Genomic DNA, 12,207 nt, shown 5'->3' on the forward strand with positions numbered 1-12,207 from the left:
CCTCTACGTCCTCGCAGAGATTTTGTAAGAAAAGATGACAGTAGAACTGATTGTGATATTCTTGTTACGCCACCTGCAATGTTGTTAGATACATAATGTTTCCTTTGCCTCACCAAAATTTTCTAAACCTTGTTTGGGCAGCAGGGAGGCAAGACGAAGAGAAGGACGTGATGGAGAGGAGAAGGGGTGCATTGAGTACAGTGGCTGTCTTCTAAAAGGGAAGCATGCAGCGGGGAGGGAGCTGAAAAGAAAGCTGTTGGTAAAGATGATGTAGCAAAGAAAATCTGATAACTCTCAGTCCTCTCTGCTGCTGATCATGGTGTTAGTTACTAGTGCACCATTACGTATTACAAAGTCACAAGGTACGTTAAAGCTGATGTTTGTCTTCTGCTCCTTTCAGGCAAAGAATAGAGCATGTGTTCCCTAAATAAAAGCTCTCTGGTTGTGTTAAAAATAGTTTTGACAACTTTGTGAATGATGCTGGATACTCATTTTCTGGTCATTCTGGCCCAGGGCACAAGACTGACTGAGCTACATGGACCTTGCAATCCTAGCACCACAGAGAAGGGGAACTGGAGAGGGGCTTGGATTTGGAGTTTTGCATCTCTAGTAGCTTGACTTCAATGCTTGGCCTACAGTTTGCATGCAGAGAACAGCTGTCTGGCATTCTGTGAGCGGGTTTCATGCTTACTGCTTTAAATACAGAGATAACATGATCATTTTGTTACAAGGGTGAGTCCTTTAAAACATGAGGCATTAAGCTACACTGCAGAAAACATTAAGAAGAATTGACTTCCCACCTTCTTACCCAGCAATTACTGTAGGCAACACTGGTAGCACCTCCTGTTCTTAAAGTTGCCCACTAATGCCTGCTGTGTAACGGTGCTTTTGGTCGTTTTAACGGTTTGATCTGAACTTTCCAAGGTTTTTTGGATGAGAAGTTGTTAAAAGTCATTTAGTCTGTCCCACTTATAAAGCTGAAATAACCTGTATTGCCCATATTAAAAAAAAAAAGGGAGGGGGGGCAGGACGACAAAGAAGTTCCAATCATTTTTCAAAGATTATATTACCCTAAGGATCGGAGCAAGGCCTTGAAATTTGATGAGGAGGTGGCCCATGTTTGAGTGGAGTGCTCTGTCTTGCAAAACTGTTTTTCAACTTCGCGAGATTATAATTTTCTAAGAAACTGGAGGTAGCATCTAGTCAAAGCAGTGACCATAGAGGTGGTCAGAGTGTTGACTGGAGGTCCATCCGGCATGGTGAGAGATCAGGAAAGGGAACTGGATGCAGTTTTGCAAGCAAATGCAGGCATGTCATCTCATGTTGGCCAGATCAGAGAAGTGGATAATGAAATGTTAATATGTCTATGCCTCAGTTTCCCACCTGCAAAATGAGGGTGAAAGCACTGTAGAAAAGCTTGTGCGGAATTTGTTAATAATGGATAAATGAAGGTACGAGCACTGAGAAGCAAACAGCATGAGAGGCTACCAATGAAAGTGCTAAATATTCAGGATGTGCTCCATACTATCTATTCTGTACACAGAGGCTTATGATATGGACAGATTGTTTGTGATCCTATAATAAAGGTTTTTCATAATAAGAAATGTGCAAAGATACCTACATATAAATTCAGATGCTTCCTGCCTTTTGTAGTGATTGTGTATACTAGCATAATTTTCCTTTTATGTAGGATTTAATGCAATATTAAACATACATTGGCGTTCACTTCCAACTGAGATTTGAACTCCCCTGTATAGAGTACGTTCTAAATTTATAGTGTAGGTTCAAGCCCGTGCATAAACCACTAATTCTTCTCTCAAAGGTACTTTTTTTTTTTTGACTGAATACTTAGAAATTGTGATGATCTTCACTTTGTATGCTTTCCATGTCTACACCTAATCTGCCAGGAAAATAAATGACAGATTGTGTCTCTTAATGTTTTATACCAGAATAGAAACTTTGGGTTGCAGTGTTTCTTTAAACAAAAATCAGAACAATTTCCTGTGGAGTTTATTTTTTAAATAATAAGCCTGTATTACTGCAAAAGTTTTGTAACTCTCTTCATTGTAAGTTTTTAACTACTGACAATGTTTACAATGATGCTTTCTTCTAAAGGAAGGTTTGAGGAAACCTGACGTTTTTACCCACGCTGATGTCTGACCAACAGATAAGTTCCTAACAGACCCCAGAAATATTTTAGAAAATATGAATATTTTAATATTTATTTGTAAACAGAAAATACTTTTGCCACAGAGTTAAAAATAGATTCTATGGTGTCTTGAATTCTCTAGCCAAGTGGGAGAAGAATTAAGACTGCTTTCTTCTGTCTTTTTCATTGACCAAACACAAGTTGAGAAACGGCAATGCCAAATAAAATGATAACGCAGGTGCAGGTCAGCTTAGTTCTTAGTGTTACCTTTATACTATTTTCATACTGAGCATATTAAAATATTTCATAAATTATTCTGTCTTGCTGGGAAGTCCACCAAGAGCTGGGGAATGTGTAAATTGAAATATGTAAGTCTAATCCTTGCTAAAACTTACTCTTGCTAGTAGCATTTCTAGGATCAGGCGTGTGGCTGGGATATGATCGGCTGGTGTTCTGTCCTTGCTTTGCCACTGACATACTTCGTGGCCGTGGGCAGCTGCTCTCCGTCCTGGTATTTCAGATTTGGGCAAATGAAAGTAGTGGTACTTGCCTCTTACCCTAGGTCTCAAAGCATTGTGCAAGTTCTGTATGTCAGTGTCTTTTTTCATTATGGTATCTCTGGTAGTTCTTTGAAGAAGGTCTTGATTTTTGACAGTTGATGTATGTGACATTTTATAAAGTTTTAATGTTTATAAAGTTACAAAGTACATGACTTTTGTAGATGAGCAAACTTAAGTACAGGAGGGATCAAGGAGTTTTGCTTGAGAGTTAGCAGCGATAGATAGATGGTGAGGCACATTTTTCAGCCTTTTGACTGAAGTATTAGTGACATTGGTTATGAAGCTTTTTCTGTTTTCTTGCTGTTTCAGTTCTGTAGTAAAGTGAGTCAATGTTGGAAAAATGTCTGAAAAGCAGGAACATTTCTAGAAATATCCTTTGATTTCTGACTGGAAATGAGAAACTGTCTAAATATTCTCAGTCTTTAAATAGACACTGGCTGAACGACACTGTAGCCTCCAAGTCTCCTTGATATTTGTACCGTTCTTTATGTTTCCCTTCACCCTGTGCTGTTTCAGCGCTCTTTTCACCCTTTCATAACTTGCGTGAAACCTGCTTCTGTTGAAAGCATTTCTGCAGTGGTCCTTCCCAGCTGTCTGCAAGCCTTCCTCTTCATAGAGCATATCTTGGCCATGTTATGTTTGGCTAAAACTACAACGCGAAACCCCTTCCCTTGATTGACGTAATGGTGGTATGAAAAGCTGTCAGTGTAGATGTGATAATACTCTCAAAACGTGAGTTTTTCAGCTCTTGCTTTTCTCCGAGGAGGCTGCGGTATGGTGCCTTGGCAAAGCACAGCCAGGGTAGCGCTCGGTGTGCCACAATACTTACCAGGTCCGTTCATGAGTCACCAGTGTAGACATGGTCTTTATCAGAGCAAGAGCCCCAGACACTGCAAACCTTCATTTATGCAAATTAAATGAAACTTCCAAACTTTGCTTAAAATAATGTTCAATTTGTAAAATAAATTAATGAAGGTTTATAGTGCATTTGTTGGGGTGGGAATGTTTGCTTCTGGTGTATGACTGATCTTTTATTTTCTTGTTCCTTTTCAGAAGGTGCATACCTCAGCCTTCCTGGGTGAAATCAGTCTAGATAGTATGTTCCTTGGCAGGTGTTGCAATTCCAATTTGCCAATGGATAACTTTGATTTTTGATTTTTATTTTTCTAAGACTTCTTAATGTATAATGCTCATGATAGAGGGAAAATACTTATCTGTTGTAGTATCTCTGTCTTGAAGATTGAAGTATTTTTTAAAAGGAGATGAATCAAACAGTGGGGGAAGGTTTGGTTGTTTTGAAATGTTTGATGTAATTTCAACACAAAGCTCTCTACCGTCGTTTGTGGAGTGTGGGCAATATAACAACCCTCCACAAACCTGGAGTCTGCTACTGCGGGAGGATTTCAGGTAAGGAGGAAGAACTAGGTAGCCAAGAAAATGAGCTGCCCTAGTGCTTGCTTTTAAAATGAGCTCTGTCTGGGATTAGTATCCTAGGGCTGTGACTGGGATTAACTTTGTAGGTACGAATAGTAAGATGCTAAAGCGTGGCCTCCTCACAAGTCCTACACACATTCACTGAGTGTAGAAATGTTTTTGTTTCACTTGCCTGCTTCTTTGCTCCAGCATACAATGCATATAATTTGATTCTCTGAATGAACCTTTGTTTGGGGGAATACTGTTAGTTTTGGCTCTTGGAGAGCTGAGCTGACAGGCCCAACTCCCCAACAAAACAGATTGGAGATTAAAAAACAAACTAAAACCACGCCTGCAAAAAAAAAAAAGCTGGGGAGAAGCCAAAAAGTTCCTTTTCTGTGTTGCTGAAAAAGCTAATCTATTTAGCTGCTGTAATATAAAATCAGATTTTTTTCTATTGCTTAAATTAAGAACCTCATTACCATCACCTGCAATAAAAGGAAAAATCTTAGTCTACCTCAAAAGATTGCATGATCATGTACAGGAAGGAATCGGGGGGGAAGGGGCGTAGGGGAGAAAAAGGCACAGAGGAAGTGGGTTTTGAGGCAGGAGTTAACAAGGCAAAAAAAGAGGTCTTTTAGCACAAAGGCAGTGGGAATCTGTTAACTAAACAGGAAAATGCAATAGGTTTCTGTAGCTCGTTCCTGTAAATGGAATTTACAAAATTCAGATTTGAAAACAAAATAATTTGCTAACAACTATAGTACGCAAGACCCCTATGGTCTGTATGAGAAGTGATTCTGCAGGTCTGCAGTAGCTGCTTTGCAACGTATCTTCACTGTGTTTGCTTAGAATATATATTTGGGCAGCAGGGTCAGGCCTGTGGAATCTGAGCTGCGGCGCTCAGAGGTTTATGTTTAAATTCCACGTACAATAGATCTAGGCCAGGTGCTATCTGAGTGCAAAAGAAAAAAATAACTTCTCTTGAGCTAGAGAGCCAACTGTAGCCAGAAATTTTCCTTGTCCCTACGTATCAAAACAAGTGAAAGATGAGAGGGTGGAAATGAGGGTTTTATATGCAGAGTACGGCGGTATGTCAAAGAAAATTTGTATCCCGCTTCTAGAGCTGTCACTCACACACTTTGAAGCCATGGGCATATAATTCAGTCTCACTGTTTCCGTATTTTTAAGCAAGAGATCATACATTTCTTCCCTCACAAGGTATGTTAAAGACCTCTTATTTTGTGGAACATTTAGTTCCCTACAATCCCAAGATAGCTTGCCAGCTGAAATTCCTTGCTCAGCAACATTTGCATGTTGTGGTGTGGAGAATGAACATAATTTTTTTCTGAAGGGGGGGAGGGCATTTTTCAGACTGGTATTTAAAGCAAAGTCTTCCCTATTGTCTTCTGTTAGAAAAAAATTTGAAACATAATGCTCTGGTATTGTTTTGACTGTTTCTGAGGTAGATAAAAAATGGGGAACTGCAAGTTGAATCAGAAACAGCTTAATAAAGCATTTGAGCTGTATAAAAAAACTGTTAAGTTCTACTGTATTATAGCATATAGTTTCCATTTAATCAATGTGTATTCATACCACCTATTAAATGGAGGTTGTGTAAGCTGACCAGACCAGCCTTCCGACTTTGTCTTGTTTTCGGTGGAATTTATCTTAATATTTCAAACTCTCCTTTTCTGGCCCTTCAGTGCTCTTTATAGAAATCAGTGTTTCTTAAAATGCTAGTGTTTCTTAATGCTAGTTTAGTAATGAAAAAGACTCCAAACTTCTGGGTTTGCACACAGATAAATCATAGAATCGTTTAGGTCGGAAAAGACCTTTTAGATCATCAAGTCCAACCATTAACCTAACCCTGCCAAGTCCACCACCAAACCATATCCCTAAGAGCCTCATCCACATGTCTTTTAAATACCTCCAGGGATGGTGACTCCACCACCTCCCTGGGCAGCCTGTTCCAATGTCTGACAACCCTTTCAGTGAAGAAGTTTTTCCTAATATCCAATCTAAACCTCCCCTGGCGCAACTTGAGGCCATTTCCTCTTGTCCTATCACTTGTCACCTGGGAGAAGAGACCAGCACCCACCTCTCTGCAACCTCCTTTCAGGTAGTTGTAGAGAGCGATAAGGTCTCCCCTGAGCTTCCTCTTCTCCAGGCTGAACAATGCCAGTTCCCTCAGCCGCTCCTCATCAGACTTGTGCTCCAGACCCCTCACCAGCTTCGTCGCCCTTCTCTGGACACATTCCAGCACCTCAATGTCTTTCTTGTAGTGAGGGGCCCAAAACTGAACACAGGATTTGAGGTGCGGTCTCACCAGTGCTGAGTACAGGGGCACGATCACTTCCCTTAGTGCTGCTGGCCACACTGTTTCTGATACAAGCCAGGATGCCGTTGGCCTTCTTGGCCACCTGGGCACACTGCTGGCTCATATTCAGCTGGCTGTCAGTCAACATCCCCAGGTCCTTTTCCGCCTGGCAGCTTTCCAGCCACTCGTCCCCAAGCCTGTAGCGTTGCATGGGGTTGTTGTGACCCAATGCAGGACCCGGCACTTGGCCTTCTTGAACTTCATACAGTTGGCCTCGGCCCATCAATCCAGCCTGTCCAGATCCCTCTGAAGAGCCTTCCTACTCTCAAGCAGATCAACACACCTGCCCAACTTGGTGTCATCTGCAAACTTACTGTCCAAATCCAGAGGGTGGTTGTGTCGCATGGTTTTATGCTGATCAAAGTCCATCTTAAAATCCTCTGATTTAAGGGAGGAGAACAGGGGATTCTTCTGTTGTGAGTCATCTTATATCAGAGCTTGATCATGCTTCTACTGGTGTTGGCAGGAGTTTTTCCATTGAGTTTGACTGAATGGTTTTTCAGTGTTTTAGAGAGCTACTGGTTTAAATTTGAAGTCATCCTAACAGCTGTGGATGGCATCTCACGTGCCCTGTACCTGTTAAGGAAGAAGGTCACCCATTTGCCTTGTCCCTGTTGGGTTAAAAGCATCACTAAAATATCCTGTAAGATCATTCATTAACTGCTTTTCTAGATGATATTTGTTAGCCATACACTTAAAATGCTGTTCATTGCTAATCACCAGTGGAAGGCATCCCTTTAGCGTACAGTCTTTAAAAATCTATGGAGATGAGAAGGGAAGAGTCCTCCATAGGTACTGTTTTGCCTGTGTGTGCCTGAAATGCTTTATTTTGGGTGTTGTTAACATAGAAGAAAATTATGAGATTCTCGGAGGCAAAACTTCGCATAAAAATGGACGTTGTTAAGGTAAAATCTGTTTCGTACCATGTTAGAATATGTACCTTCTCCCTAATTACATTTCAGTTGATTGAAGAAAAATTTAAAAATCAAACGTGTTTAAGTGAGTGAGGTCATGCTCTCACAATGGATGTCTGTTTCTTGTACTTTGCTGCCCATTTAGTGATGTTTGAAGGTTTGTAATTGTTTTTAAAACACAGCTGCTTTCAGTGGGATTTAAAAAAAGAGAGAGTTGTGTTACTTTGACAGATCAGTGCTGCGTTATCTGTCAGCCTGCTTGGATCTCAGTTGCCTGCGGTAGTTCCTGAGCTGGGAAAAAGAATGTAAAAAAAACTTGGGAATGGACTTCAGCCGCTTTTGGCATACCCAGGGCTCATAGGTGAAAGCTGCAGTATATGGAAGTCGCAGCCGCATTTGTCTGCAGCTTCTCTTCTGAAAACACTGCGACTCCTCCAAAGCACGTCGGGGCCCCTGTGTCCAAGGGGAATTCCAGCTCTGTTGGCTGTTCAGCTGAAGCTTTTTTAGTTGGTTCACTGCGATCAAATCACTTGAGGACATTTGGTCTCGGGAGGTGGAGATTTCTACATGGGAGACTGAACTGAGCTCCTGGAATGTGTTGCACATTATCCACCAGATGGTTTTCAGCCACTTTGATTTGATCTGTGTTTGATAGTGATGAAGATACAAAAGTCACATACTCCTCCAGCATTGCTTACATGAGCCGGCACATCCTGGGTAGCAGAGGCTGTCCTTTTGGCAGCAACGACCCCTGCAGAATGCAGCCGAGAGCCTAGTTCCCTCTGCACTCCTCTCCTTGGGCACTGTCTGTGCAGCAGCAACATCTTCTAGGTCATGCCACTGGCTGGTCTGCATGCAGCTGTCCCGGCTTGTACCATGCAATATTTCTTCCAAGCCACCCTTGGGACGCTCTCCTCCTCCCCTCTGGAAGCAGCACTCCTGCAGAGTTGCAGCAGCCGTTGTAGAAAGAGTGAGGACTGTGTGTGCACTGATGTTTTATGCTCGCAGGTACCTTGTGACTGTCTAGGTGGTCAGCAAGTTGCTCTGCATTTCTTGTAGGAGTCGGCGTGGTCTTAGGAGACAGGGAGCTGGCAGGAGCAGCAGCCAGTGGATCTCAGTTTGGGTTTCTTTGTTGTTGTTTTGCTGCTTTAAAATCTGAAGATGGGTTTGATTTCAGTTAGGCAGCTGCTCTCAGTCACAGTGTTGTTCAAAGTAATTGACTTTCCATTGACTTTGGAATTTGGAATAGTGTCTAAATATTGTTGTCAGCTTCATGCTGATTCCTCTCCACTGAGGCTGAAGTCGTTTCACTTATGACCTCAAGCTGGACTTGTGCTTTGCTCCCATGGGAACTAAAAATAATAATTATTTTAAGAATAGGTTCTTAATCACTTCCTTCTTTTGATCCACTACTTTTGTTTAGCATTTTGTAAGAATGTAATAGAAAACATTTTAAACTATTTGTGTTTTAATTCCAGTTTTAATTGGCTCTTTGAAGATGCAAGGAGTGTACAAGAATTAATTACAGTTCCTCTTAGTTTTTTTGTAGAAAAGCATTTGTTCTTGTTATTCTTCAGTGAAGATTATTAGAGTTTTGTTGCTTTGGCAAACTGTCCAGTCACACAGAGCTATGAAGAGATGAACGTTAAGTTGACAGATTTCTTAGTCAAAGGCATGTGGGCATTTTGTCAGTGTTGGTGATACATCAGCATGTTAATCTCCTGTCTCCGAACTATTAATGTACGTATGAGAAACAGAAGAAGATGTACTTTAATCTGGGTTTAGAAGGAATGATAAGACAAGATATGCAATGATTTTGAGGCAGAGGTGGCTGTGCAGTGAACACCATGAAGGTGATGAGATAGTTTGCAGAGATGGGGAAAATATTAAACAACTGGAGATCCACAGTCTGCCCTGACCCACAGCAGCTGGATAACAGGGAGATAAAATACTTCATTTGGAGATCTTCCCATAAACTGAGAGAGTATTGAAACTTAGAAGTGGAGTTTTGGGAGATATATTTCAAAGAGTGGCATACGGGTGCACTAGCACAAAAAAAATAAACAACTGAAAACCCACAGAAATCCAGAAGGGCTTTCCTAGATTTCAGTGAGCATATAAAGTGTGGTTGTACTGACTGTCTTAGAGCCCAGCTATAGAGAATAACACAAGTACATTGATAATTGTTTTTCCTGTTCCTTGCTAATAGTTCACATGGTTTACTATTACTTCCAGTCAGTGACGTTGCTTGCTCCAGCAAGTCTTAGAGGGAGCCGATGTTCTATTTTCTGTACCAAATTTTGTTTGTACTTTATTTCTTCTCAAGCACCAGAGTCCCAAAGGCTGCAGCAGAGCCTTATAGCATGGGCTAGAGTGCTCAGCATGCACCCTGAAAAGGTAGCTGGGCATGGAGTGTGGTGAACACAGGACTCACAGGCTTGTCACTTACCTGCTCTCTTGCTGCTGTGAATTGTCCTTTTAGTGCAGTTGGTATCTGGTCTCTATACCTGTTTCCCTGTGCATACAAAAGCATAGCAGTTTATTTTTAAAGAGGATGGGGGGGGGGGCTTTTCACTGTTGGGCAACATCTCACCTGATGGTGATTTAACCTATTGCTACAACTGGTGTAATACGTAGTAGTAAAATTGAAAGAGCAGAGCTGGCTTTTATTTACCTGTCACTTGGCTGAGGTCTGGCATTTGCTTGTCTGTTACTGTCGCGGTTGTGGGAATACCTGAGTGGTAACAGCAGTTGTGGTGCTAGCAAGGGAGAAAAGAAATGGTGAGCCAGATATTTGAAGAAAGTGGTGGTTTAATATCCTACTATTGGCAGCTCTGGCATTCTGGCTTCTTTTGTGTAGGCTGTGAGGACTTTTTACTTGTTTATAGTATTACAAGTTTTCTTTAAAAAGAGCTATGAGGAGGTTGCCCAGACCAAGTAGGAAACTGGGAATCAGCAGTTCCCCAGCTTCAGGCCTCCCTCTGTATGCCCTTGGGCAAGCCAAGGGAAGTGCCTGGCACTTCCATAAGGCGTACTTCCTATTCTCACAGTGATTTTAGAGCTTAAGTGTAAAACAGGGGCTTTAAAGGAAGAATAATTCAGCTCTTTGAGTTAATTTGTATTGAATATGGGATAGCACATACACAGTGTCCTAGCACAGGCTGGTTCTAGTACATCTTTCTCTCGTGCCGCTGCAATTCATGGTAGAAGTCACTCCGCATTGACCAGGTGCTCAGTGATCTTTTCTGAGAGGGCAAGGTGTTGGGAGGTGACGTTGCTCCTGTCACTCATTTATGTACTCTTCACTACAGAAGCCCTTAACCTCTTGACCTGATGCTCATAATGTTTAAAGATGAACCTGTTGCCTTTGTGTATGTTGTCATACTGATTGCAGTTTGTATTGGTGGTCCGCTTCCGTTGTAGCAAGGATGCACGAACAGCATAAGGAGACATAAGCTTGGAAGATGTATGGCTAAAACCACAAAAAATGAGATGGAGAACGTGGGATAGGCACAATACCTATACTTTAATCTATAGCTTGAAATTTACTACATTATGAATATTTCCTACTTCCTCTGCTCTGTCAGTAGTATGGATTAATCATGCATAAAGGTGTGTTTTAAGGGCTGGGTAGTTTGTGTTTATACAGTGCTTACTGGAGTCCCTGTTGCTTCTTCCTTTTTTCTTCCATCTCCCTCCCACTTCCCAAGACTGTTCATACATAAGCCATTTCTCTTTCCAGCCTTGCCTTTCCTTGGAGAGAAGTTACTGTTTCTAGCCTGTTGGTGATCCTTTGTGCCCAGCTGTGTTTACCAGCATTGCAAAATTGGTGGGTGATGGTTTTTTCTTGGGCCAGAGCTGGCATTTCATTCTTCCTTTCCAGAGTTACCAACCTGGAAAATTGGATGGAACTGTAGAAATGAACTTGTGTTGACTTCATCCAGCTCCTTGGAAAAATCCAAGCCAGAACTGAATGTGGCCAAATGTGCAAAAACCTCTAGGCCAGGTTTTGGGCTTCATTTTGAGCAATCTTCTTCTCAGTTGATGGAAGCTCATAGGCTGGCATTTGAGAAGGGAGGATACTGGCAAGGAGAAAAGTGTGGGTGAAATGAGTTTCAGTCCTGCTGAAGATACTTGTGAGACCGTTTCTGACAGTTGTTAGCAGGCAGATGAGAACATGAAGGAGCCTTGAAAAGCGGTCTCGCCTCTGGCACCTAGGTCAGTAAGCCGAGGACAGCGTACAGCAAAAGTTGTAACTGGCCAAGTATGGCTTGTTGTACTTTTTTCTGTTGACAGTTTGGCAGTTTTAGGGGGATGCTTTGTCTTTAAAGGAGTAGGAAGAGAAAAACTGAAAGCAGAATGATTTGTTGTCTGTTTTGTTTCAGTGGAAAGCTGGTTTCACCAAAATGGAAAAATTTTAAAGGCTTGAAACTTCAGTGGAGAGATAAAATCCGTCTCAATAACGCCATCTGGAGGGCATGGTACATGCAGTGTAAGTATCATGCTCAGTTGTGTCACTTGCTCTAGAAGATTTTCCGAGAGACATATATGCAAGAAGCAAGAGAATTGAAATTGCTGACTAATGAAAAGCTCAAAAATTTGCTGAAGGCCCAGATGTCTCAGAGGCTGTCATGGCAGTGCCATTGGATCAGTGCTTTCTTAGAGATGTCCACACAGAGGCTGTACGGAGTGGTCCAAGCACAGCCTGAGATCTCCCCATTTCCTGTTGGCTTTCTGGAAGGAACCCTGCCTAGATTTTTTTTTTTCACATCTTGCCACTGAAGTGACAGA

General features: G+C 41.8%; 1 protein-coding gene across 1 annotated transcript in view; it reads left to right on the top strand.

Moving 5' to 3' along the window:
- MLXIP (MLX interacting protein) overlaps positions 1-12,207 on the top strand; it is a 55,580-nt gene that overhangs the window by 16,691 nt on the left and 26,682 nt on the right. The window contains exon 2 of the mRNA XM_059827603.1: positions 11,802-11,908. Within this exon, the coding sequence (XP_059683586.1) occupies positions 11,802-11,908 (107 nt within the window). The remainder of the gene's footprint in view (positions 1-11,801; positions 11,909-12,207) is intronic.

This window comes from Gavia stellata, chromosome 21 (assembly GCF_030936135.1).
Source record: "Gavia stellata isolate bGavSte3 chromosome 21, bGavSte3.hap2, whole genome shotgun sequence".
Lineage (NCBI taxonomy): Eukaryota > Metazoa > Chordata > Aves > Gaviiformes > Gaviidae > Gavia > Gavia stellata.